Source organism: Nerophis ophidion, linkage group LG05 (genome assembly GCF_033978795.1).
Source record: "Nerophis ophidion isolate RoL-2023_Sa linkage group LG05, RoL_Noph_v1.0, whole genome shotgun sequence".
Lineage (NCBI taxonomy): Eukaryota > Metazoa > Chordata > Actinopteri > Syngnathiformes > Syngnathidae > Nerophis > Nerophis ophidion.
In genome coordinates this window covers 47,916,580-47,941,451 of record NC_084615.1, presented here as the reverse complement: position 1 = coordinate 47,941,451, position 24,872 = coordinate 47,916,580, and the positions used below count along the sequence as shown (strand labels likewise).

General features: G+C 40.9%; 1 protein-coding gene across 10 annotated transcripts in view; it reads right to left on the bottom strand.

The window, feature by feature from the left end:
• Positions 1-2,256: 2,256 nt before the first annotated feature.
• Positions 2,257-24,872, bottom strand: part of trdn (triadin) — a 39,166-nt gene continuing 16,550 nt past the window's right edge. For 2 of the 10 annotated variants that reach the window (XM_061901191.1, XM_061901189.1), the window contains 4 exons: positions 18,022-18,063; positions 8,108-8,155; positions 7,873-8,007; positions 2,257-3,511 (listed from right to left, as the gene is read on the bottom strand). In XM_061901191.1, coding sequence (XP_061757175.1) covers positions 3,378-3,511; positions 7,873-8,007; positions 8,108-8,155; positions 18,022-18,063 — 359 coding nt within the window. In that variant the 3' untranslated portion in view covers positions 2,257-3,377. Of the gene's footprint in view, positions 3,512-7,561; positions 7,704-7,842; positions 8,008-8,107; positions 8,156-18,021; positions 18,064-24,872 lie in introns of those variants that run through there. The other 8 variants (XM_061901199.1, XM_061901196.1, XM_061901192.1 and 5 more) reach the window with 8 other exon arrangements.

The window sequence follows — 24,872 nt, the reverse complement described above, 5'->3', positions numbered from 1 at the left end:
TAAAGTTCAAATTTAAATGACAATAAAAGGAAGTCTAAGTCTACAGTAAGTCTAATAATAGTAACAACAAAATATAATAAGAGCACATTTTGTATTTTCCAGAAAAGGGGCTTCTTTCCGACGCTGATTTTGTATGTGGCAGCCTCAAAATGTCTTATTTTAGATTTAGCATGGTGGAAAATAATCTACAGCGCCTTAAATAGCAACATTAGAAGTGTCAAAGCCTCTAAAACACTTATGATGTAGCTGGATTCTGTGTGTGTATGCGCGCGCTCGTGTGTGTGTGTGTGTGTGTGTGTGTGTGTGTGTGTGTGTGTGTGTGTGCATTTGTTGCCTCCCTAGCATTGCAGCAGGAGCCAAGCTTCTTAAAGAAAACACAACATTGCTTCGTGTACATGTGTGTGCTTTCAGGAGATGCGCATAACTGTGTGCGTGTGTCTGTGCGTGGGTGCGTGCGTGTGCGTCTGTGCGTGCGTGCGTGCGTGCGTGTGTGTGTGTGTGTGTGTGTGTGTGTGTGTGTGTGTGTGTGTCTGTGTGAGCGTGTGTGTGTGTGTGCGTGTGTGCGTGTGTGTGTTTGCAATGGTAACAACTGGTAAAACGGATTAGCGTTCTGTGGCAGCATGTGCACTTGTAAATGTGACAACCTCTTCATTTTAGCTTAAAACGCTGAAGTCAAATAGTGTTGTTGTTTGTGCATTTGGTGTATGAATAATGGAAGAACATAATTTTACAAAAGTTTAATAATCGTAATATATATACTTTTTTTGTCCGTTTACTAACAGGCCCTGTCATCAGCATGTTGCATTTAATGATTGAAATGTCAATACCGTCACTTCCTGTCAAGGGCAGAAGACGCAAAGAAAAAAGCTCTGCTTTGGCTGCTGGGGTTTTTGATACATTTGAAGACTTTTGATACATTTCAAGATTTTTGACCACTGGGGATAGGTTGATTGGCAACACTAAATTGGCCCTAGTGTGTGAATGTGAGTGTGAATGTTGTCTGTCTATCTGTGTTGGCCCTGTGAGGAGGTGGCGACTTGTCCAGGGTGTACTCTGCCTTCCGCCTGATTGTAGCTGAGATAGGCGCCAGCGCCCCCCGCAACCCCAAAAAAGGGAAGAAGCGGTAGAAAATGGATGGATGGATGGATGTGTGAATGTGAAGGTGAATGTTGTCTGTCTATCTGTGTTGGCCCTGCGAAGAGGTCGCGACTTGTCCAGGGTGTACCCTGCCTTCCGCCCGATTGTAGCTGAGATAGGCGCCAGTGCCCCCCGCGACCCCAAAAAAGGGAAGAAGCGGTAGAAAATGGATGGATGGATGGATGTGTGAATGTGAGTGTGAATGTTGTCCGTCTATCTGTGTTGACCCTGCGGTGAGGTGGGGACTTGTCCAGGGTGTACACCGCCTTCCACCCGAGTACTGCTGGGATAGGCTCAAGCATCCCCCGTGACCCAGAGAGGGACAAGCGGTAGAAAATAGATGGATGGATGGATGGATGGATGGATTTGTGATCACGGCCACAGGAAAGTTACCTGGCATATTGGAACTGCTTTTGGTCCGGGGAGAGGCATTGATTTGCTGCAATAAGGCGAGTTAGAAAAGCCCTTAACCTCAAGCCAACGGCCCCCAGCGCAATTCAAAGCGGTTGCCTAGCAACCAGAAGCTTCGGCGAGAGTTTGAAGCTGTTTTAGAGTGCTTCCGACGACACAGAGTGAAATAATTTGACAGGAATACACCTCAAGTTGATCTCTTAAGGGCGCAAGGTACGAAATTGATGAAATAAAGAAGTTATAAGTGCTGCAAGTTGCTAAAGAAGCAACTGCCGTAAGCGAGTTGATACGAGAGTTACTAATGTCAGTGAGCTACTGCGATGTCGAAATATATTTAAAAAAAATCAAAACCTGCAGTGTCATCTGAATCAAATTATTCTCTGGACACAAGACACAAGGGGAAGGATGACTTGATGCTACAAAAAATAGTAGGGCTGGGAGATCCATCCATCCATCCATTTTTTACCGCTTATTTCCTTTTGGGGTCGCGGGGGGCATGGCCTTTTATTAATTTCTCAATATTTTTAAGCCATATTGCGATACACGATAAACATCTTGATATTTTGCCTTGGCATTGAATTAACACTTGATACATATAATCACAGCAGTATGATGATTCTATGTGTCTACATTAAAACATTCTTCTACATACTGCATTAATATATGCTCATTTTTAACTTTCATGCAGAGAGGGAAATCACAACTAAGTCAATTGACCAAAACTGTATTTATTAAACAAGTTATTAAGCAATGGCACAAACTTTCATGTCATTTCCAAAACAGAAAGTGCAAGATTGTCAGAGACATTTTAAATGTCAAATAAAAATGAGCTGCATAATAGGAAATCAAATAGTATTTGTCTTTCGTTATGTGGTAGGTTACTACGGACGTTATTAAATTATGTTGTGGACCAGTTTTTTCATACGGTGTTGATGTGGAAATGTTTGCCTCGGCATTTTGATGGTGTGGGCATGTGGCACCGAACGGAGATGTTGACATGCGGAGTAAACACTCTTCATTCTCTAGCGGGTGACTTTTCAAATGATGCTACATATTAGCAGTAATGCTACTTTTTATAGCAACGCTTTTGGCTCACACTTGACAAATTACTGTTGTCTGTTCAACATATTCCCACTTGAAGCAAACCACAGCCAGACGATGGACGCCCTGCTTTTTTTTCTTGGTAATTACTTCTTCCTTCATTTGCACCTTCTTTCTCTCGTATTACCACTAGCACCACAGCTAATGTTACCCATGCTGCTACCTTTCTGCTCCGCGAGGGTGTATACGTATGTGACGTATGACGTGACAGTATGTGACGTGTGTAAGAAGGTGCGCTTGTCTGTGAGGAAAGACAGTAAAGAGTGAGAAGAGCCTGTAGTGTAATGCCCGCAGCTAGAAGCAACTGCGTGAGGACGTATACTCAAATATCAGGGTATAGTCATTATGTATATCGCACAGAGGAAAACCCGCGATATATCGTGTATATCGATATATCGTCCAGCCCTAAAAAATAGTCAATGAAATTGAAAATGCAAGATTAGATCACAAAGCAGACATGGAAAAAGAAACAAGATAATTCATTTAACAGTTTCTTTACTCTTGGTAGTGTACTCACAACAAAGGGTGCTCCACATAGGAGAGAACTAAAAGCGACGAAACAAAAATGACAACTCAAAATGGGCTTCGTGAAAAAACAACAAAAACTATATAATAATCTTAGACTAAACTTAGGCTGGAGTTGCAAGACGTGCAACAGCTGTCTAGGAACCAAGTTGGATGGCACCGCAAGCGACCAGGATTACAAGCAGGATCGGATATGGAAGTTGTCAGTCATGGAGCCAAGAAGTGGAATCGCCAAGTGCCATCCAGCTGCCAAGGTGCAGGTTAAATATCCTCTGGGGAAAATGGGAAGCAGCTGTACACGTCTCACAACTCCGCCCACAAAGAGGAAACAGGAACACTAAGAGGAAAGAGAAATGAAGTGAGTTTAAAAGGTCAACTGCACCAACAGAGGAAAACTGAATACAAACCGCAAGGTGGCAGCAGGTGGTGACAGGGTCCACGTAAATCAAATCATTACTTAGTGGAACCCATTAACTAAGTTACAATTAAACCAGTGTGGGCGGCACTGGGAGCGGGTGGGTAAAGTATCTTGCCCAACGGCAGTGACTAGGATGGCGGAAACGGGTATCAAACCTGGAATCCTCAAGTTGCTGGCACGGCCGCTCTACCAACCGAGCCAGGCTGTCCCCAATAGCATTTGACAAGTAATGAAAAAGGGGTAGGATTAGACAAGCTCTGCTTCTTCGTACTCCTACACGGTTTGTTGAAAAGAAAAACTACAAATTGTGATGTATCATGTTGTAATTGTATGCATGTTGAAAACTGTAACCATAAACATACTTTTTTGTCAGTTTACTAACGGACCCTGTCATTAGCATGTTGCACGTAATGTAGACTGACCAATGCCTGCAAGATATCTGTCAAAATGGAGGTACAGTTCAGGCTACAGAGACTTTTTAATAATGTCTCATCAGTAATGTGTCCCTTCAGTTTGTTTATGAGCATCAAACATGGAAAAGCTGTTATCATCTATCCATCTATCCATTTTCTACCGCTTATTCCCTTTTGGGGTTGCGGGGGGCGCTGGCGCCTATCTCAGCTACAATCGGGCGGAAGGCGGAGTACACCCTGGACAAGTCGCCACCTCATCGCAGGGCCAACACAGATAGACGGCCAACATTCACACTCACATTCACACACTAGGGGCAATTTATTGTTGCCAATCAACCTATCCCCAGGTGCATGTCTTTGGAAGTGGGAGGAAACTGGAGTACCCGGAGGAAACCCACGCATTCACGAGGAGAACATGCAAACTCCACACAGAAAGATCCCGAGCCTGGATTTGAACCCAGGACTGCAGGAACTTCGTATTGTGAGGCAGACGCACTAACCCCTCTGCCACCGTGAAGCCCCAAGCTGTCATCATGTGTTATTATATTTTTCTGCTTTTTGGTCCGGGACCCTTTGGGACTGTGTGACAAGGGGTGGCACTTTCGTGACCTCTGCGGTGCTTTTTTGTGGATCCACCTCCCTTGAGCCTTTTGTCCATTGAGACCAGCTGCTGGGTCTCTGCCACACCGGAGTCTGTTTGGAAGGACTGGAGGAGATGCGGATGAGGGGACAGGGCTGCAGAGCTAGCACTGAGCGCCGGGACGGAGAGGCTTCGCGGTGTCTTGGCTGGGTGAGCAGGTGTCGGACACCTCAGTCTCCTTGGACATACCCTCGCTCATCCATGCAGACTGGACACTGGCCGAGAGTTGGTTGGCGGCCGAGAGTGGAGTCGGCTCTCTTGGTTGCTTTGTTGGGTCTCCTCCTGTCTCTGGCCATGCACTCTCTACCCCAGCAGACGATGGCGTGGAACACTGCAGAGGCCACCACAGTGTATATGTTTCTTTTACTGTTTATTCATAGCTGTATGTAGAAGTGGCTGGTTGTATCAGCTCTGCTGCTTTAATGTCTTTCATGTCCTTTGTGTTCTTTGCTGTTTGATGTTTCCCTCTTACACACATGTGAGAGGGATGTGTACTATGGCTGAGTTGTTGTTTTTTTCCCTTGGCCTCAGTCTGGACCCCCTCTTCAGGGGCCCAGGCTTGGACCGATTTTTTTTAATTTTATTTTAATCTTCTATTTTTTCTCCCATTCCCCCCACCCCCCTGTTGTTTATCTGTATCTCACCTTTTTTGTAAGGGGCGCCAGAAGCTGGCAGACCCGTCAGCGATCCTGTTCTGTCTCCCTGTAACGTTTGTCTGATCTTGAATGGGATTGTGCTGAAAATTTTAATTTTCCTGAAGGAACTCTCCTGAAGGAATAAATAAAGTACTATCTAATCCAGTCTATTCTCCCTCCATGTTTGAGGTGTTCAGGTGCTACCTTTTAAAAGTAAAAAATGTTTATTAACAAAAAAAAAAAAACACTTTTCTCAGGCTTTGCGACACATCTTAAAACAAAGAAAGCCCAGAGCTCTGCCAACTACCCGTTATCTGTTATACGTCAGTCATAAACATGGGAACTGTAAACTTGATCTTGTCGTTCTTAAATCAAATGTATTGTTAGCATGTCGCTCACATAGCTTTGATGGTGTCGCTAATGTTTGTGTCCTCCTGTCCCACTCCCTAAAGTTACAATGCTGTATTTGATACCATCTCCGGCTGGCCCATGTGGACTGGATTCTCACAATATGATCTAGATTTACTCGACGTCCATTGCACCGGTCCCCTCCAAGGTTTCTCATTGTAATCCCATTGGGTTGAGTTTTTTCATGCCCTGATGTGGGATCTGAGCTGAGGATGTCATTGTGACTTGTGCAACTCTTTGAGACCCTCGTGATTTAGGGCTATATAAATAATATTTGATATATATATATATATCAATCAATCAATCAATCAATGTTTATATATATATATATATATATATATATATATATATATATATATATATATATATATACACATATACATGTATATACTGTACATCAGTGTGTGAATGTGTGTGTGAATGGGCGAATGTGGAAATACTGTCAAAGCGCTTTGGGCTCCTTAATAAGGGGTAGAAAATCACTATATAAGTACAACCCATTTACCATATATATATATGTATATATGTATATATATATATATATATATATATATATATATATATATATATATATGAAGCGACTGGGATGAGAATCAGCAGGAGGAGTGCCATGTCCGGGTTGGGGAGGAGACCCTGCCCCAAGTGGAAGAGTTCAAGTACCTCGGAGTCTTGTTCACGAGTGACGGAAGAGTGGATTGTGCGATCGACAGGCGGATCAGGTGCGGCGTCTTCAGAGATCCGGACACTTTATCGATCCGTTGTGGTGAAGAAGGAGTTGAGCCATAGGCAAAGCTCTGAATTTACCTGTCGATCTACGTTCCCATCCTCACTTATGGTCATGAGCTTTGGGTTATGACCGAAAGGACAAGATCACGGGTACAAGCGGCCGAATTGAGTTTCCTCCGCCGGGTGGCGGGGCTCTCCCTTAAAGATAGGGTGAGAACCTCTGCCATCCGGAGGGAGCTCAAAGTAAAGTCGCTGCTCCTCCACATCGATGAGGTGGTTCGGGCATCTGGTCAGGATGCCACCCGAACGCCTCTCGAGGGAGGTGTTTAGGGCACGTCCGACCAGTAGGAGGCCACAGAGAAGACACAGGACACGTTGGGTAGACTATGTCTCCCAGCTGACCTGGGAACGCCTCGTGGTCATCCGAGAAGAGCTGGACGAAGTGGCTGGGGAGAGGGCTGCCCTTTTGGGGTCGCGGGGGGCGCTGGCGCCTATCTCAGCTACAATCGGGCGGAAGGCTGTGTACACCCTGGACAAGTCGCCACATATATATAGGGGCTTCACGGTGGCAGAGGGGTTAGTGCGTCTGCCTCACAATACGAAGGTCCTGCAGTCCTGGGTTCAAATCCAGACTCGGTATCTTTCTGTGTGGAGTTTGCATGTTCTCCCCGTGAATGCGTGGGTTCCCTCCGGGTACTCCGGCTTCCTCCCACTTTCAAAGACATGCACCTGGGGATAGGTTGATTGGCAACACTAAATTTGCCCTAGTGTGTGAATGTGAATGTGAATGTTGTCTGTCTATCTGTGTTGGCCCTGCGATGAGGTGGCGACTTGTCCAGGGTGTACCCTGTCTTCCCCCCGATTGTAGCTGAGATAGGCGCCAGCGCCCCCCGTGACCCCAAAAGGGAATAAGCGGTAGAAAATGGATGGATGGATGGATATATATATATATATATATATATATATATATATATATATACACAGCTCATTAGCCTTAAAGCTACAGGCACACACTGCGAATCTTATCTCAGTAGGTTTATTAAAATCACTTTAATATTCCTGCATAAATGCTCACAACCCACTATTGCGGGACTTGATTAGAATTTAATGATGTAATGAAACAACCAAATGATCAATGGGTAGTAAATACTTTTATGAGTTTTTATTGAGTATGTTTTGCTGTTAATGAAAATTAATGAAGCATTGCTGTGATTTAGTTTGTACTTCTTCTCTTCTCACATCTCCTGAAGCCACGTTTCTGCGCCTTCACAGTTCCTCGGAGTGCAAAGCTAAAGTGCAGAAAAAAAAGTACTGAAAGTATTGTTGAGTGAAAAAGTATTGCAGTAAAGGCGTGTGGTTAGTAACGCACTGCGGGCGTTGTTTGCGCCACTAGATGGGTGATTATTAGCATGAGAGATGTTTTCTTACATGTGAAGGTTTCGGTTAGCTGGTGAATACCTTCCACACTCTCAACGTCGTCGTCATCAGGGGCCACCAAGCTGACTGCAAACGTCCACATCATCTCCAGCCAGTCAGTGCTCTCCGGCGGGGTGGCCAACTCACTGACGGGTGACCTTAGTGGACGGACTCCTCCTACACGGCAAACTCAAGTCAGGCCTATGTCTGCATATTTCAGTAATTATTGTGCAGCGGTGTAATGAAAGGCGTGATGTTGTATCGTTTTTGTGCTCGCCTCTGGCCTTCAAACCTCGCTTGGCGATGGCAGGGGGAGGCGGGAGACCTGCGGGAAGAACGAAGCGAGATCAAATCACAGGTGCATGTTTCAAATCTTCTCAGCTGCGCTCCACACACAAACAACAGATGTTTTGCGCAATACTGGATGAAAAAGCAAACAGGCATGCAAGCACATCAATGTTGTTTAATGCAGGGGTTATTAACCTTTTAGGCTTCAGGGCCCTACGACAGTGCCACCCGGGGCCCACTCAAATATTAACACTTACTTTTATTACACACCAGTTGTTTAATTTGATCAATAATAACAATAACAATCATATCTAATGTACTTAATGTAAACCATGTGTTAATCAAAAATATTTATTTGATACAAACTTTAAGCTTAGGTCAGGCTGATTACGGAAAAAAAGTACCAGTATTTAACATTTTACAAGCTATTTTTGCTTCTTTGGCGTGTCTCATGTGTCCTCATGCGGCATGTCCCCAGGTCAGGCCAAAAAGTTAGGAGCAGAAACAAATAACTACATGAATAAACGGCCATGCATCGATCGGCCCATAAATGATTAGCCCACCTGGAAACTCCTTGTACTCCTGATGGCTAGTCCACCACTGCATTCTGGTTAATTTACATATATTATTCTGCCCTCCCTGAATGTTGTAATTTGGGTTGACGGATGAGTAAACACTTTTTTTAATTAGGGATTAAAAAACATCCAAAATTAGGTTGTCCATTGATAGCCTCCATAATGAAGTTACAGGTACTGTAAAACTAAGCATGCAAATTAAAGTACATTCATATACATATGAAAAGCACATGCATATAGGAATCATGTTAAATCAACTGGACAGTGTGTCATGAATTAAAAAAAAAGCAATGGAACCACATAGGATAAAGGTTGGCTTTTATGCCGCTTGCTTATATGTTAACATGCAACAGACTGACTAATAAAATTAGTATTCCCAATCATTTTAAATGTTTAACAAATGAGATTTTAACACTACAAAATTGACATAAAGCATGAGTTTTATTCGTACTTTCAGACATATATTTATCAAACTGGAGAAATACAAACCCTGTTTCCATATGAGTTGGGAAATTGTGTTGGATGTAAATATAAACGGATTATAATAAAATAATTTTCAACCCATATTCCATTGAATATGCTACAAAGACAACATATTTGATGTTCAAACTGATAAACAATTTTTTTTTTTCAAATAATGATTAACTTTAGAATTTGATGCCAGCAAAACGTGACAAAGAAGTTGGGAAATGTGGCAATAAATACTGATAAAGTTTAGGAATGCTCATCAAACACTTATTTGGAACATCCCACAGGTGTGCAGGCTAATTGGGAACAGGTGGATGCCATGATTGGGTATAAAAACAGCTTCCCATAAAACGCTCAGTCTTTCAAAAGAAAGGATGGGGCGAGGTACACCCCTTTGTCCACAACTGCGTGAACAAATAGTCAAACAGTTTAAGAACAACGTTTGTCAAAGTGCAATTGCAAGAATTTTAGTGATTTCAACATCTACGGTCCATAATATCATCAAAAGGTTCAGAGAATCTGGAGAAATCACTCCACGTAAGCGGCATGGCCGGAAACCAGCATTGAATGACCGTGCCCTCGATCCCTCAGGCGGCACTGTATCAAAAACCGACACCAATCTCTAAAGGATATCACCACATGGGCTCAGGAAAACTTCAGAAAACCACTGTCACTAAATACAATTCGTCGCTACATCTGTCACTGCAAGTTGAAGCTCTACTATGCAAAGCGAAAGCCATTCATCAACAACATCCAGAAACACCACCGGCTTCTCTGGGCTCGAGATTATCTAAGATGGACTGATGCAAAGTGGAAAAGTGTTCTTTGGTCTGACGAGTCCACATTTCAAATAGTTTTTGGAAATATTCGACATTGTGTCATCCGGACCAAAGGGGAAGCGAACCAACCAGACTGTTATCAACGCAAAGTTCAAAAGCCAGCATCTGTGATGGTATGGGGGTGCATTAGTTCCCAAGGCATGGGTAACTTACAGATCTGTGAAGGCACCATTAATGCTGAGAGGTACATACAGGTTTTTGAACAACATATGTGTGACGTTTGGCTGGCATCGTGGTGTGGTTTTGTTCTCTCAATAGAGGCAGTTGAAATGGACACAGTGTGAAGGTAAGAAATGAGGATTCATTATCACTACATAAACGGACTAGGAACAGAAAACACTTGCACAAAGGCACTAAAGACAAAACGAACAGAAAGCGCTAGCATGTGAGCTAAGGACAAGCAACAGAATAGCATGGAAGCTTAAGTACACAAAGTCTTTACCACAAGCGGGGATAACAACGTCACCTGTTGCATCAAATAGCAAATTAGACTGCAAGGACGATTGACAAAAAAGGGCAGGCTTAAATAGGGCCAGAAATTAGGAGGCAGGTGAGCGTCAAAAACACAAGGCAGGTGACACTAATACGTAACTATGACAACAGAACAAAACAGGAAGTTTCACCAGGAACTAAGGAAGACAAAATAACAGAACAAAACCAGAATATGCCATGATCCAAGTAGCTGATCATGACAATATGATGCCATCCAAGCGCCGTCTTTTTCATGGACGCCCCTGCTTATTTCAGTAAGACAACGCTAAGCCACATTCATCATGTGTCACAACAGCGTCACTTCATAAAAAAGGAGTGCGAGTACTTTCCTGGCCCGCCTGCAGTCCAGACCTGTCTCCCATTGAAAATGTGTGGCGCATTATGAAGCGTAAAATACGACAGCAGAGACCCCGGACTGTTGAACGACTGAAACTCTACATAAAACAAGATTGGGAAAGAATTCCACTTTCAAAGCTTCAACAATTAGTTTCCTTAGTTCCCAAACGTTTATTGAGTGTTGTTAAAAGAAAAGGTGATGTAACACAGTGGTGAACATGCCCTTTCCCAACTACTTTGGCACGTGTTGCAGCCATGAAATTCTAAGTTAATTATTATTTGCAAAAAAAAAAAAAGTTTATGAGTTTGAACATCAAATATCTTGCCTTCGTAGTGCATTCAATTGAATATGGGTTGAAAATTATTTGCAAATCCTTGTATTTCGTTTATATTTACATCTAAAACAATTTTCCAACTCATATGGAAACGTGGTTAGTAGATTTTGATGCAAACTTTGTATTACCAGGCCAGTCTGCTACACAGCACTATGTGCTAACTAACTACGGAAGTTGCTCAAACTCTAATTTCAATCAATCAATGTTTTGTGAAACATGTCTGATATCCGTATTGCAAAATCTGAATTTTTTTTTCAAAATATTTTAAAATACATTTGTTTTACGCAAATTAATATTATTTAAGTTACGCATCTATTTGTTCTAAATGTAACAACAAATATGTATTTTTATAGCCTCAGATCAGATTAAAATAATAACTATTTTATGTTACAACTGACTTCATCTCTTTATGGTACACATTGTTAATTTAATTACATTTTATCCAATGATATCATAGTGTGAATGTTGTCTCTCTATCTATGTTGGCCCTGCAATGAGGTGGCAACTTGTCTAGGGTGTACCACGCCCTCCACTCAAGTGCAGCTTGGATAGGCTCCAGCACCCCCACGATCCCCAGAGGGACAAGCGGTAGAAAAATGGACGGATGGATGAATGGATTTGATTTTATTATAACAATTTGTTTACATTAAAGCGTTTTTCTAATGACGGTACAAAATACTTGTGCAATAACATTCTGCATGATTTAATATCGAATATTGAATCTGGAATGTCCTGAAAAGTAGACATTGTCTGAGAAAAGACATCTGGTCATACTTAAAAAAATAACTACGTAATAATCGTTTCAATGATTCACACTTTCATCGTACATACTTTAATAGATTCTTCTGTTTACAAAAGTATTTTACCATCTCTAGCTGTCTTTGTATTGACCAAAAGTTGCTTTTGGTCAATACAATAGAAAATAATAACCAGGGTCACTAATTAGGTGGGAAAAAAAAGCAACGCTGATTGTTTTATACATTTTTTGCTTTTCAGAGTAATTCACTTATTTTTACACAATGTAAACAAATATCTGTACAGTCGATAAAGGTTTGATGAAGGAACAGATCACTATTAAAATTTTAATGAGGATGAGAAAAAAAAAGTAGTTTTGTTTGCTATACTGCCATCTCCTCAAAGATGCATTCAGTGCAATTTTCACATTAATAGCACCTCTGTTATGTTTTTTTATTCTTGCATGAAATTATAATAATTTCTCTGCCAGTTGGAAGGTCAAGCATCTGTCTGTCAAGAGTGTTGGCGACCTACGTCCTGTTTAATAGACGCTCATAAACATCTGATTAATGCACTGACATTTGGCGGCTAGAAACACAAAATAACAACTTTGTCACGCATATTTTCAAATACTACTTCCTGCTTTCAGTTTATGTGTCACTCATACTTTCAATGACTACTTTCTGCATCACACATACTTTTAAGTACTTTCAAGTTATGTGTCACTCATATTTTCAAGTACTATTTTCTGCATTACGCATACTTTGAAGTTATTTGTCACTCACACTTTCAAGTACTAGTTTCTGCCTAACGCAGGGTTCAAGTAAATTTCAAGTTATTTGTCACTCAAACTTCCAGCTGGGAGACATAGTCCCGACAAGATGTCGTGGGTCTTCCCCAAGGCCGCCTACCAGTCGGATGTGTCTTAAACACCTCCACATCCTGAGCAGATGCCCAAACCAATTTATCTAGCTTCTCTCTATTTGGAGGAGCAAAGACTTTACTTTGAGCTCTTATCTTAGAGTTGCTTTTTATGTTTATTCTTATTGTAATATGTTTCTATTTTGTTTCCATTTTAACCCCATTATTTACTTTTTACTGTTTAATTTATCTCAACTCTGTACACTGCTGCAGGAATTTTTAATTTTCCTTTAGGAACTCTCCTGAAGAAATCAATAAAGTACTATCTATCCATCTATCTATCTATCTATCTGTCCGTCCGTCCGTCCGTCCGTCCGTCCGTCCGTCCATCCATCCATCCATCCATCCATCCATCCATCCATCCATCTATCTATCTATCTATCTATCTATCTATCTATCTATCTATCTATCTATCTATCTATCTATCTATCTATCTATCTATCTATCTATCTATCTATCTATCTATCTATCCTCCCGAATGACAGCTCTTCTCACCCTATCTCTAAGGGAGAGCCCCGCAACCCGACGGAAGAAACTCATTTCGGCCGCTTGTACCTGTGAACTTGCCACTTCATTCATAACCCAAAGTTCACGACCATATGTGAGAATAGGATTGACCAGTAAATTGAGAGTTTGCCACACCACGACGGACCCATGTAGGGTCCGCATTACTGTCAGTGCTGCACCGATCTGCCTGACGATCTCACGATCCACTCTTCCCTCACTCGGGAACAAGACTCAGAGTTACTTGAACTACTCCTTTTAAGCAAGATCTCCTCCCCAACCCGGAAAAGAACACTCCATCTTTTCTGGGCAAGAACCTTGGACTCGGACTTGAAGGTGCTGATTCTCATCCCAGTCGCTTCACATGCACCTGCGAACCGATCCAGTGATAGCTGAAGATCCTGGCCAGATGATACCAACAGGACCACATAATTTGCAAACAGCAATAACTTAATTCTGCAGCCACCAAATCGGATCCCTTCAAAGCCCTGACTGCGCCTAGAAATTCTGTCCATTAAAATTTTTAACCGAACCAGTGATAAAGGGCAGCCCTGGTGGAGTCCAACCCTAACTGGAAAGGGGTCCGACTTACTGCCGGCAATGCGGACCAAGCTCTGACACTAATAATACAGAGAATGGACAGCCTGTACAATACAGGCTATCAGATACCCCATACTCTCTGAGTACTCCCCACATGACTTCTCGAGAGACACGGTTGAATGCCTTCTCCAAGTTCCCAAAGCACATGTAGACCCTCAAGAATCCTGCCAAGAGAATACATTTGGTCCATAGTTCCACAACCATTATGAAAACCACACGGCTCCTCCTAAATCTGAGGTTCAACTATCCAGCTTTTCCTCCTCTCCAGTACACATAAATAGACTTTAACGGGAAGGCTGTGGAGTGTGATCCCACACCCTCCAGTCCACCCTCTTTAAGAGAGGAACCACCACTCTCGGCTACCAATACAGAGGCACAGTCCCCAATGTCCATGCAATGTTACAGAGTCTTGTTATCTAAGACCGCCCCAGACCATCCAGAGCTTTAAGGAACCCCGGGCGGATCTCATCCCCAGGGAACCTGCCACCAAGGAGCTTTTTAACGACCTCGGCAACCTCAACCCCAGAAATAGGAGAGTCCACCATAGATTCTCCAGGCACTCCTTCCTCAACGGAAGACCTGTATGTGGGATTGAGGAGGTCTTCAAAATATTCCCTCCACAGATCCACAACATCCCGATTTGAGGTCTGCACACACCTTCCCCACCATAAAAAATGTTGCCAATGCACTGTTTATCCCTCCTGAGGCGATGGAAGGTGGTCCAAAATTGCTCTGAAGCCGTCCAGAAGTCGTTTTCTGTGGCTTCCTCAAACTCCTTACAAATCTGAGTTTTTCCTCCATGACTGCTTGGCCTGTCGGTACCTGTTCGCTGCCTTTGGAGTCCCATGAGCCAAAACACCCCATAGGACTCCTTCTTTATCTTGACGGCATTCCTCACCAACGGTGTCCACCAGCGAGTTCTAGGATTATCGCCACGACAGGCACCAACTATCTTTCGGCCACATTCCGACAATAGAGGCACTGAACATGGTCCAACTTTCTCTGACAGAAAACTCTGTTAGACGTTCCCAGCAGACCCTCACAATGCATTTGAGCCTGCCAGATCTCACCGACATACTCCCCCACCATCGGAACCAACCCATCGGTGGAAATCTCCGCCTCTTTTCAACATGACAACGCAAATCCGATGACCCAACCACAAAGTCGATCATCAAACTGCAGCCTAGAGTGTCCTGCTGTCAAGTGCACTTATGGATACCTTTATGTTTGAACTTTGATGTTCGGTACGAAAATTATGTGTGGAGCACAAAAGTCCAATAACAAAACATCCCTTGGGTTTAGATATGGGCGAGTGTTTCTCCCAATCCCACCTCCACAGGTCTCACTGTTGTTACCAATGTGAGCGATGAAGTCCCCCAGTAGAGCAAGGGAATAACCTGAGGGAGCACTTTTTGTCATTCATACTCTCAAGTACTACTTTCTGCATCACACATACTTTTAAGCACCTGCTTTCAGGTTTCTGTCACAATTTTATGTATTACTTCCTGTTTTCATGTTACAGACAAGTTCTTGTTTTCAAATTATTTGTCACTAATATTTTGTTTGCTTTTGAATTACTTTCGGCATCACACATCCTTTCAAGTATTACTTCCTGCTTTCAAGTTTTTCACTACGCATACTTTTAAGTACTACTTTCTGCGTTCTTATTATTTGTCATTTATACTTTCAGTACTACTTGGTATTACTTCCTTCTTTCAAGTTGTTCGTCACTCATACATTTAGGTTTGATTTTCTTTTTTCCAGTTATTGGTCACGCATTATGTCAAGTACTACTTCTTCTCCCATGCGACAGCAGAAATAAACTCTTATAAAAACTTAATGTCCACATGCACATAAGACGCTAATGTCATGTGACTTATGCATTCACTAGTCTCTGCCCATCACACAGCAGCTGTTGTAGTGTTTTCCCAGCATGTGTTTGTGTGCTTGATCACCGCCATGACAAGCAAAGACTAATGAGCATGTCAGAATCTCTGGAGGAAAAAAAAACACCCTTTAAAATTCTCAGTTCCGTCACAAACGTGGAAATAAAAGAACGTACTTTACGGATTATTTCCGCAATTAGTGACCTTTGTGCACTCAACTTCAGAGAGGACCAGGCGTTCCTCAAGAGGGTGGCTTCAAATGCAGAGATGTAGAAAGTATGTGGGGAAAATCAAGTTTAATTCTTCTACCATGTGGAAGTAAAGCATCATTAATGCAACAAAGTATGATATTTAAATTGGACTTTATCCTAAAGTTAGTATGAAGCATAACACAATATATGATCATTTGCCAACAAAGATGTTGATATCATGGTACGATAGAGCGATTACGCAGTAACTGTTGTATTATGAGGGGAAAAACATGATGTGAAACCACAAAAAATTACAATATTTTGCCAACAATGACAAAAACATTATGAGACATTTATTACATAATTACATGTGTCTTTTGGGTAAAATATTATGGACATACAACTAACTACTACATTTTGCCAACATTTACGATCATTTTTTCAATACTATACACTGATTATGCAATTATTTGAACATTGTGGGAAAATAACATGATGTGATTACTGATCACATTATCAACAAAAATGATACAATTACGATACCATACAGTGAATACTTGAGAGTTGATATGTTTGGGAAAAATACGTAAAATTGACTTGCTAACAACTGTGGTATTTTACCAACGTGACGATAGTATTAAGATTTGATACAAATATTTCTGTCAGGCTTGCCACTGACAGTTTGTTTGTGTTTTAGTTTTTCCTCTGTGTGCATTTAGTATTTCCTGTTTTTAGTTCCTGTCAGCGCTCTTATTTTGTCTGTTTCCTGTTTTTTTTCCTGTGCGCTGTTTTCCCCTCAGATGTGGCTGATTGGCACCTGGCCACACCTGGTGTCAATCAGCCCACTCTAATTTTACCTGCTTTGTTCCTCCAATCAGGGCTGGATTATTGTCATGTCGATGTCGCTCTTGTCGTTGCTATGTGTCGTGTCGTATCATATTGTGTAAATGCAGCGTTGCGGTAAGCTATATTTGATAGTGGTTTGTAGCTCATTGTCTTTTGTTCCCTGCTTCCAAGTTTTTTTTCATATTATAAGTACGACTTCTGTTTCTTGCTCGATACCTGCTAGCTTCCACGTTAGGCCTTTTTGTTTGTTATCCGCCCACGTGCGCGCTTTTTGTTTTTACCCTTTGTTTGTTTTTTGTCTTAGTGTTTTAAATTAAATCATGTTGTCTCACTCCATGCCTGCCTCCTTCTCTGCATCTTGGGGTTCGTCACCAACTAACTCTGCCAATTTTGCCATAATTGCTATACTTTGAGAAAATCACATATGCTGTGTTACAACTAATGATTGGTTTATTACCCTAACCAACTAACTAGTTAGCATCTGTGATATTTTGCCAGCAATGACAGTATCACAATACCACATGATGACGGTGCAATGTCATAATTGATATATTTCTGACAATTGAAATATTATGCCAATTACATATCGATTACGCAAAAATTGATATGTTATGGAAGAAAACAAAGGATGTGCAACAACTAACAATTACTATATTTTTTCAACAATGAAACAATATTATGGTACGATACAGCAGTTGTGGGATAATTGATGTTATACTAACAATTGCGATATTTTGCCAATGAAGATGACAGTATCACAATACGATACAACAGTGATGCAATAATTGATCATTTACGGGGGAAATGCAAACTGCAACAACCTAACAACTGTGATATTATGCAAATGATAATGACAGCATTATGATACAGTACACTAATTATGTAATTAATTATTTAATCCTAACAATTACGATTTTTTGCCAAAGATGCTAATAGTATTACAATACGTTGATTATGCAATAATTTATATGTTATGGAAAAAAACATAGCATGTGTTTCAACTATGATGATGCAGATAATACCATACAGTAATTGTGGGATTGTTGATATATTATAGTGAAAAAAACTGTAACGATACAGGGCACTATTTGCGGCTAAATTCTGTGTTTTTTATGTTTCTTGTTCGTTATGTTAGTGCAAGCAAAGCCATGCAAGTACACAGTCAATGTTTTTACCAGGAGATAAACACACGGGGTCGTCACAGTATGACGTGTACTCTTTGGGGGTTGGATGGCAGGTGATGGACAGCGTGAGGATGAAGAAGGCGTGAACAGGTGAAGGAAGAGTGGGAGAGGAGTTAAAAGATGAGTGTTTGAAAAAAGTGAGGAATTGATGGAAAGAACCCCATTATGAACGGCATTTGAGTACAGCAATTTAGACATTATGATGTATCGTAGTAGATTATGGATACGTTTTTAATGTCATATAACATGAATTAAAATACATTTAAAAATGGTTGTTATTATTGATTCTTAAAAAGCAACAAAGATCGTAGTGGTGGTGATACTGGTCAATGCTATATTCCAACTGCTAGAGTGCGTTATGACCTCAAAACCGAATAAACGTGAAAGCAATATTCTACTCTAACACTTTCTCATTAAATAACATGAGCATGTTTTACTGGAGTGCATTATAAAATGTGTAAACAACCCGTAAACATACAGTAGTAAAAAAATATATACATACTGTATATAACTGTTGATTTTACTACCCAAAAAACTGGCAACTCAGTGGGAAAATTTGACCATAAAATATACACAGTATTTTTTACACCAAATTACTATAAATGAAAAAACGGTGCAATTGTTATTTTCATAGTAAAATGTAACTGCTAGTGTTTTTCCATTAAATCTACGGTCATAGTTTTTACAGTGTAATACTGTAATTGAAAAAACACTACTACCTTTATTATTTAGTAAAATTCTGGTGAATGAACTGCCATTTTTTAAACCATAAAATTGTTGTTTATACAGTGCATAATTCCTCAATTGATAAAAAAGATCTAACTTTTATTTTAACAGCACCATTCTGGCAATTACAGTGCATTACTCTAAATGGAAAAAATGTACCGGTGTTAATATTACACTACAATTCTGGCAACTGAACTGTTATATTATACCGTAATAATCGACTGATTTGTTTTTTTTCAAACAGTGTAGAGTTATCCTCTGTGCTAGTGCTAAGACACATGAAAGGTTGTCCTGGCTGGACCACCACAATATTACAAAGTGAAGTGAAGTGAAGTGAATTATATATATATATATATATATATATATGTATATATATATATATATATATATATATATATATATATATATATATATATTTATATGTTTATATCCATTTTTTTTCCTACCGCTTATTCCCTTTCGGGGTCGCGGGGGGCGCTGGCGCCTATCTCAGCTACAATCGGGCGGAAGGCAGGGTACACCCTGGACAAGTCGCTACCTCATCGCAGGGCCAACACAGATAGACAGACAACATTCACACTCACATTCACACACTAAGGCCAGTTTAGTGTTGCCAATCAACCTATCCCCAGGTGCATGTCTTTGGAAGTGGGAGGAAGCCGGAGTACCCGGAGGGAACGCACGCATTCACGGGGAGAACATGCAAACTCCACACAGAAAGATCCCGAGCCTGGATTTGAACCCAGGACTGCAGGAACTTCGTATTGTGAGGCAGACACACTAACCCCTCTGCCACCGTGAAGCCCTATATGTTTATATATATATATATATGTATATATATATATATATATATATATATATATATATATATATATATATATATATATATATATATATATATATATATATATATATATAAATATATATGTAGTGTTCTTTCTCTAGTGACTCAAAGCGCTTTAAAATAGTGAAAACCAATATCTAAGTTACATTTAAACCAGTGTGGGAGGCACTGGGAGCAGGTGGGTAAAGTGTCTTTCCCAATTACACAATGGCAGTGACTAGGATGGCAGAAGCGGGGATGGAACCTGGAACCCTCAAGTTGCTGGCACGGCCGGTCTACCAACCAAGCTATACCGTACTAAGGAGCGTCTCCTAATAGGTAATTATTTTTCATAAGCTGTAACATTATGGTAGATATTTTCAGGTAGGAACAAGGCTAGACGGTTCTTGAATTAAATAAACAAAACAAGCATACTCCCACCAGCATACGTTTCATTATCGCTGACGACATCTTTGAGCAGCTTTGAAGTACGCCATCAGGATGCCGACTAACGCTTGAAGAGGAGCTCTTGACTCCCACGTTTTAATTAATGAAGTACGTCGTCAGCCAGAATCCTTCTGCCTGTTATCCTGTGACGACGCCAGTAATTAAAAACATGATCATAAAAATTGTAATCACATTTGATCAGTCCAGACTGTTAAGTGCCAGGAACCTTCAGGTTTAAACGGGAACTGCACTTTTTTTGGAAACTTGCCTATGGTTCACAATCCTTATTAGAGATAAAAAAAAAACTGAATTTTTCTTTGGGGGAGGGTTTTGGCATTCTAATTTGTAATAATCAAATTGGTCAACGCAGCTAAGGGGAGTAATCCATTCTGCCTCTAAATCACTCTAAAATGTATCCAAAAAAACCCCAAAATACGTAATTTAAATTCCGTAACCTGTATAATAACCAAGCTGGACTGACATTGTTATTGTAAGAGTGAACACTGAGGAACTCTTTTTCTAGCATACTAACACACGGGTTTTGCGACGGCATGCTACGGGATTAACTGTAAAATAGCTCCTGAGTTTGTAAAACACAACACAATGCACTAGGACACCAATCTATGCTGACTGAAAAATATTAAAAATCATATAGCAGTATCCACAAGGTGTTAGCCTACAGTTTTGTTTGTACTTAGCTTGCTTGACAGTGTATGTCAGACCTGGGCAAATTAAGGCCTGGGGGCCACATGTGGCCCGTTGAGATTTTCAATCCGGCCCGCCGGACATTCCCAAATATTTGTTTTAGATCTTTAAGATGAAAACTGTAGCTACCATTATGATGTGCAGTCATGTTTTTTAAATGGCCATAATTCTTCAACTATACAAAGTATTTCAATGGTTGGAATCGGCGCTTATGGATGATATACCAGTTACTATGGTAATCTAATTAGTTACTATGGTAATTGTGAATTGAATTGTGAATTATATTTATATAGCGCTTTTTTTCTCTAGTGACTCAAAGCACTTGACATAGTGAAACCCAATATCTAAGTTACATTCAAACTAGTGTGGGTGGCACTGGGAGCAGGTGGGTAAAGTGTCTTGCCCAAGGACACAACAGCAGTGACTAGGATGGCGGAAGCGGGAATTGAACCTGCAACCCTCAAGTTGCTGGCACGGCCACTCTACCAACCGAGCTATACCGCCCCTAATCTAATTAGTTACTATGGTCATCTAATTAGTTACTATGGTCATCTAATTAGTTATTATGGTCATCTACGTCACAGCAGCTCAGACGAGGCAACAAGCAGTGTGGGTGGGAAGCGTTTTCACAGACGCGGAAGGAGATTTTAACAACAAAAAGTTGTAAAGCTTAGTGATGTATGGAATAGAATAGAATAGAAAGTACATTATTGATCCCTGGGGGAAATTCAGCAAATATTAGATGTATCAGATTGTAGGTGGGTTTATTTTGTACCCTTCACGTTCATATTTCACTGTTTGTCGCATTTGTGTTGCGTTCCACTTGATCGTAAAATATGTTGATCGAAATGGGGTGTGACATTCATATTTTGTTGATATTCAGTGTTTTATCCTTCATAGAAAAATGTAAAATTCCGTTAAGTTTTTTAAGGCAGTCTGTAATAACGTTTTTAGCATTCAATCAGGCATTATTGTGAGGTTTTGTATTAGTGTTCCTAAAAATAGATATTTCGGCCCCCAGACACATTTTCTTCTCTAAATGTGGCCCCCGAGTCAAAATAATTGCCCAGGCCTGGTGTATATAGTTGGAATAACTAGCATGATGTGCTGAATGTATCATGATCAATATTATAGTGACTCACTCAATAGACAATTGTACGTCTGGTCAAGCTGGCCGGGGAATTTTTTTCAGTTGATTTTGGGTAGGGGGATAAAATGTTTTCCGCCTGCAGGCTTTGTTAGCACAAACAGTTTGTTTTTCATTGTGCTCTCTTCGCTAGAACAGGGGTTCTACTGCTTCTCGGCTTCCGTCCCCTCCATTTTTTCACCCTCTCCTTGTGCTTGCTAAGCTTTCAGCAGTTCATCTTCCATACATTCAAGTTCAAAAAGATATGTTTAAAGGTTGTGGATCCTCATTTGTCTAAAGATAGTCATTTTCGTCGTCTATTACCGAGTTTGCCATGATTAGCAAACACACGCTGTGGAGGGGAGCGTGGCCTGCGGGCCTGCCGCGGAACGGGGTGTGCAAGGACCGCCTTCGAAGACAGCGACAGGTGAGTAGATGGCCCAGGTGGGCCTTGTTATTTAATCACCTGTCGCCTTTATTAGCAGCAGCTGGAACGAGACACAGCAGTTGGAGTGGGAGCCAGAGAGAGAGACATGTTTTATGAGAATAAAACAGAGTTGTACCCTGAAATCCGGGCTCTCGTGGCAGTGTGTGGTGGTCCGCAGAACCCACTAGAGGGCAACCTCTACACACTCGTTTGTTGACAAAAGTAGGAAGTGTGTTGCTGGGGCACTGGAATAAAAAAACATTCTGGTAATGCCTAAAATTACCAAAATATGGTAAATATTGATACATATTGTTATGAACATGTCTGTTACTACATTATATATACTTGCGGTGTTTATAGAAAATGTTGATGGATTGGGGTGCTAAACATTTTTGACATCAGGGGCCCAGCTTTTGCTCTACAGAGTCTCACACGCTATTGTAACACCAATTTTCATTCCACTTGTTTATCACCTTTTGTTTGGTCGTTAAGACCATTTTGGTGTTCAGTGTTTGGAGCAGTTATTTGGTTTTTCCTTTGTTTTTTGTGTTTTTCTTTGTTACCGCCCCTTTGTTTTCTGTTCAAACTTAACCACTTCCCGAGCCGGGCATAATTGCTGCAGGTGTGCGTCATTAATTAGCCTATTTAACCACACTTGTACGAGCAGAAAGGCACTAGCTGATTGCTCCTCATGGACACAGGACTTCACGTTCATGCTCTGGATTGTTCTGTCCTATTCCTGTTTTCAGTAAGACCTCCTGCCTTCCTGCCCTGTGTAGTCTTCCTCCTTGCTCAGGTTGCCACGCTGTTCTTGTTTATCATATTTTACCTGTTGCAGTATTTTTCGAGGCGCAATCTTTTGTTCTTTTTATGCACCATAGTTTTTTTTTCTCTCCTTTATTGATGCTCTTTATCTGTCTTAGGCAATAAAGACACTTTTTGTTCCACTCCTGCCCGTATTTTGCATTTTGGGATCCACTAGCCTCCTAGAGCAATGGTTCTCAACCTTTTTTTAGTGATGTACCCCCTGTCAACATTTTTTTAATTCAAGTACCCCCTAATGAGAGCAAAGCATTTTGGGTTGGAAAAAAATAGATAAAGAGGTGAAATACAGCACTATGTCATCAGTTTCTGATTTATTAAATTGTATAACAGTGCAAAATGTTGCTCATTTGAAGTGGTCTTTCTTGAACTATTCGGAAAAAAAGATATAAAAATAACTAAAACTTGTTGAAAAATAAACAATTGATTCAATTCAAAAGATTTCCACACATAGCAGTAATCATCAACTTATGGGGCCCTCTTTGGGGATTGTAATAGAGATCCATCTGGATTCATGAACTTCATTCTAAACATTTCTTCACAAAAAATAAATCTTTAACATCAATATTTATGGAACATGTCCACAAAAAAACTAGCTGTCAACACTGAATGTTGCATTGTTGCATTTCTTTTCACAGTTGATGAACTTACATTAATATTTTTTTGAATTATTATTCAATAAATATATTTATAAAGGATTTTTGAATTGTTGCTATTTTTAGAATATTTAAAAAAAATCTCACGTACGTCTTGGCATACCTTCAAGTACCCCCAGGGGTACACGTACCCCCATTTGAGAACCACTAACCTAGAGTATCACCAAACGTGACAACAGAGGAGCCAAGGGCCCACTCAAATAATACATTTAAATTAGTAATCTAACTCTTGATATTAATCCTATTCAAAAATGTTATCCAACTTTCTTACAATTTAACAGGATAAATGTTGTCAAATGATATGAAAGCATGTGTTATTCAACAAAAATTGCCTTGAGCCGGACTGATTACAAAAATAAAACTGCAAAAGAAGGCACTCTTAAAAACTGATGAAAAATAAACGTGTGTTCAATTACAAAGTGATAAAATAAATACATTCTAACTAAATTTGTTGGAGCCTAATAAAGAGCCATACTTGAATCTTTTTTTATTTCATTATTTTTGAGTGAGGGCAGCACGGTGGAGCAAGGATTAGTGCGTCTGCCTCAGAAGACGAAGGTCCAGAGTAGTCCTGGGTTCAATCCCGGGCTTGGGATCTTTCTGTGTGGAGTTTGCATGTTCTCCCCGTGAAAGCGTGGGTTGCCTCCGGGTACTCCGGCTTCCTCCCACCTCCAAAGACATGCACTTGGGGATAGGTTGATTGGCAACACTAAATTGAATGTGAGTGTGAATGTTGTCTGTCTGTCTGTGTTGGCCCTGTGATGAGATGGAGACTTGTCCAGGGTGTACTTTGCCTTCCGCCCGATTGTAGCTGAGATAGGCTCCAGCGCCCCCCGTGACCCCAAAGGGAATACGCGGTTAAAAATGGATGGATTTTTGAGTGATTGGTGTGTGTGTCAGTTTGCACCCTTTGCAGGTGGTGAAAAGTTCCCACGCAGGCCTATAAGGGGCAGAAGCGCGCTGGGCGCGTGTTTGGCAGTCGGGCACCAGCATACCGTCTTTGACAACTTGAAATGGCATACAACATTGAAAATGATTGTTCCTATAACCCCTTTTGTTCAAATGTTTGTTCCACTTTGGGCGTGGGCCTCTTGTCTGACTCACACCATA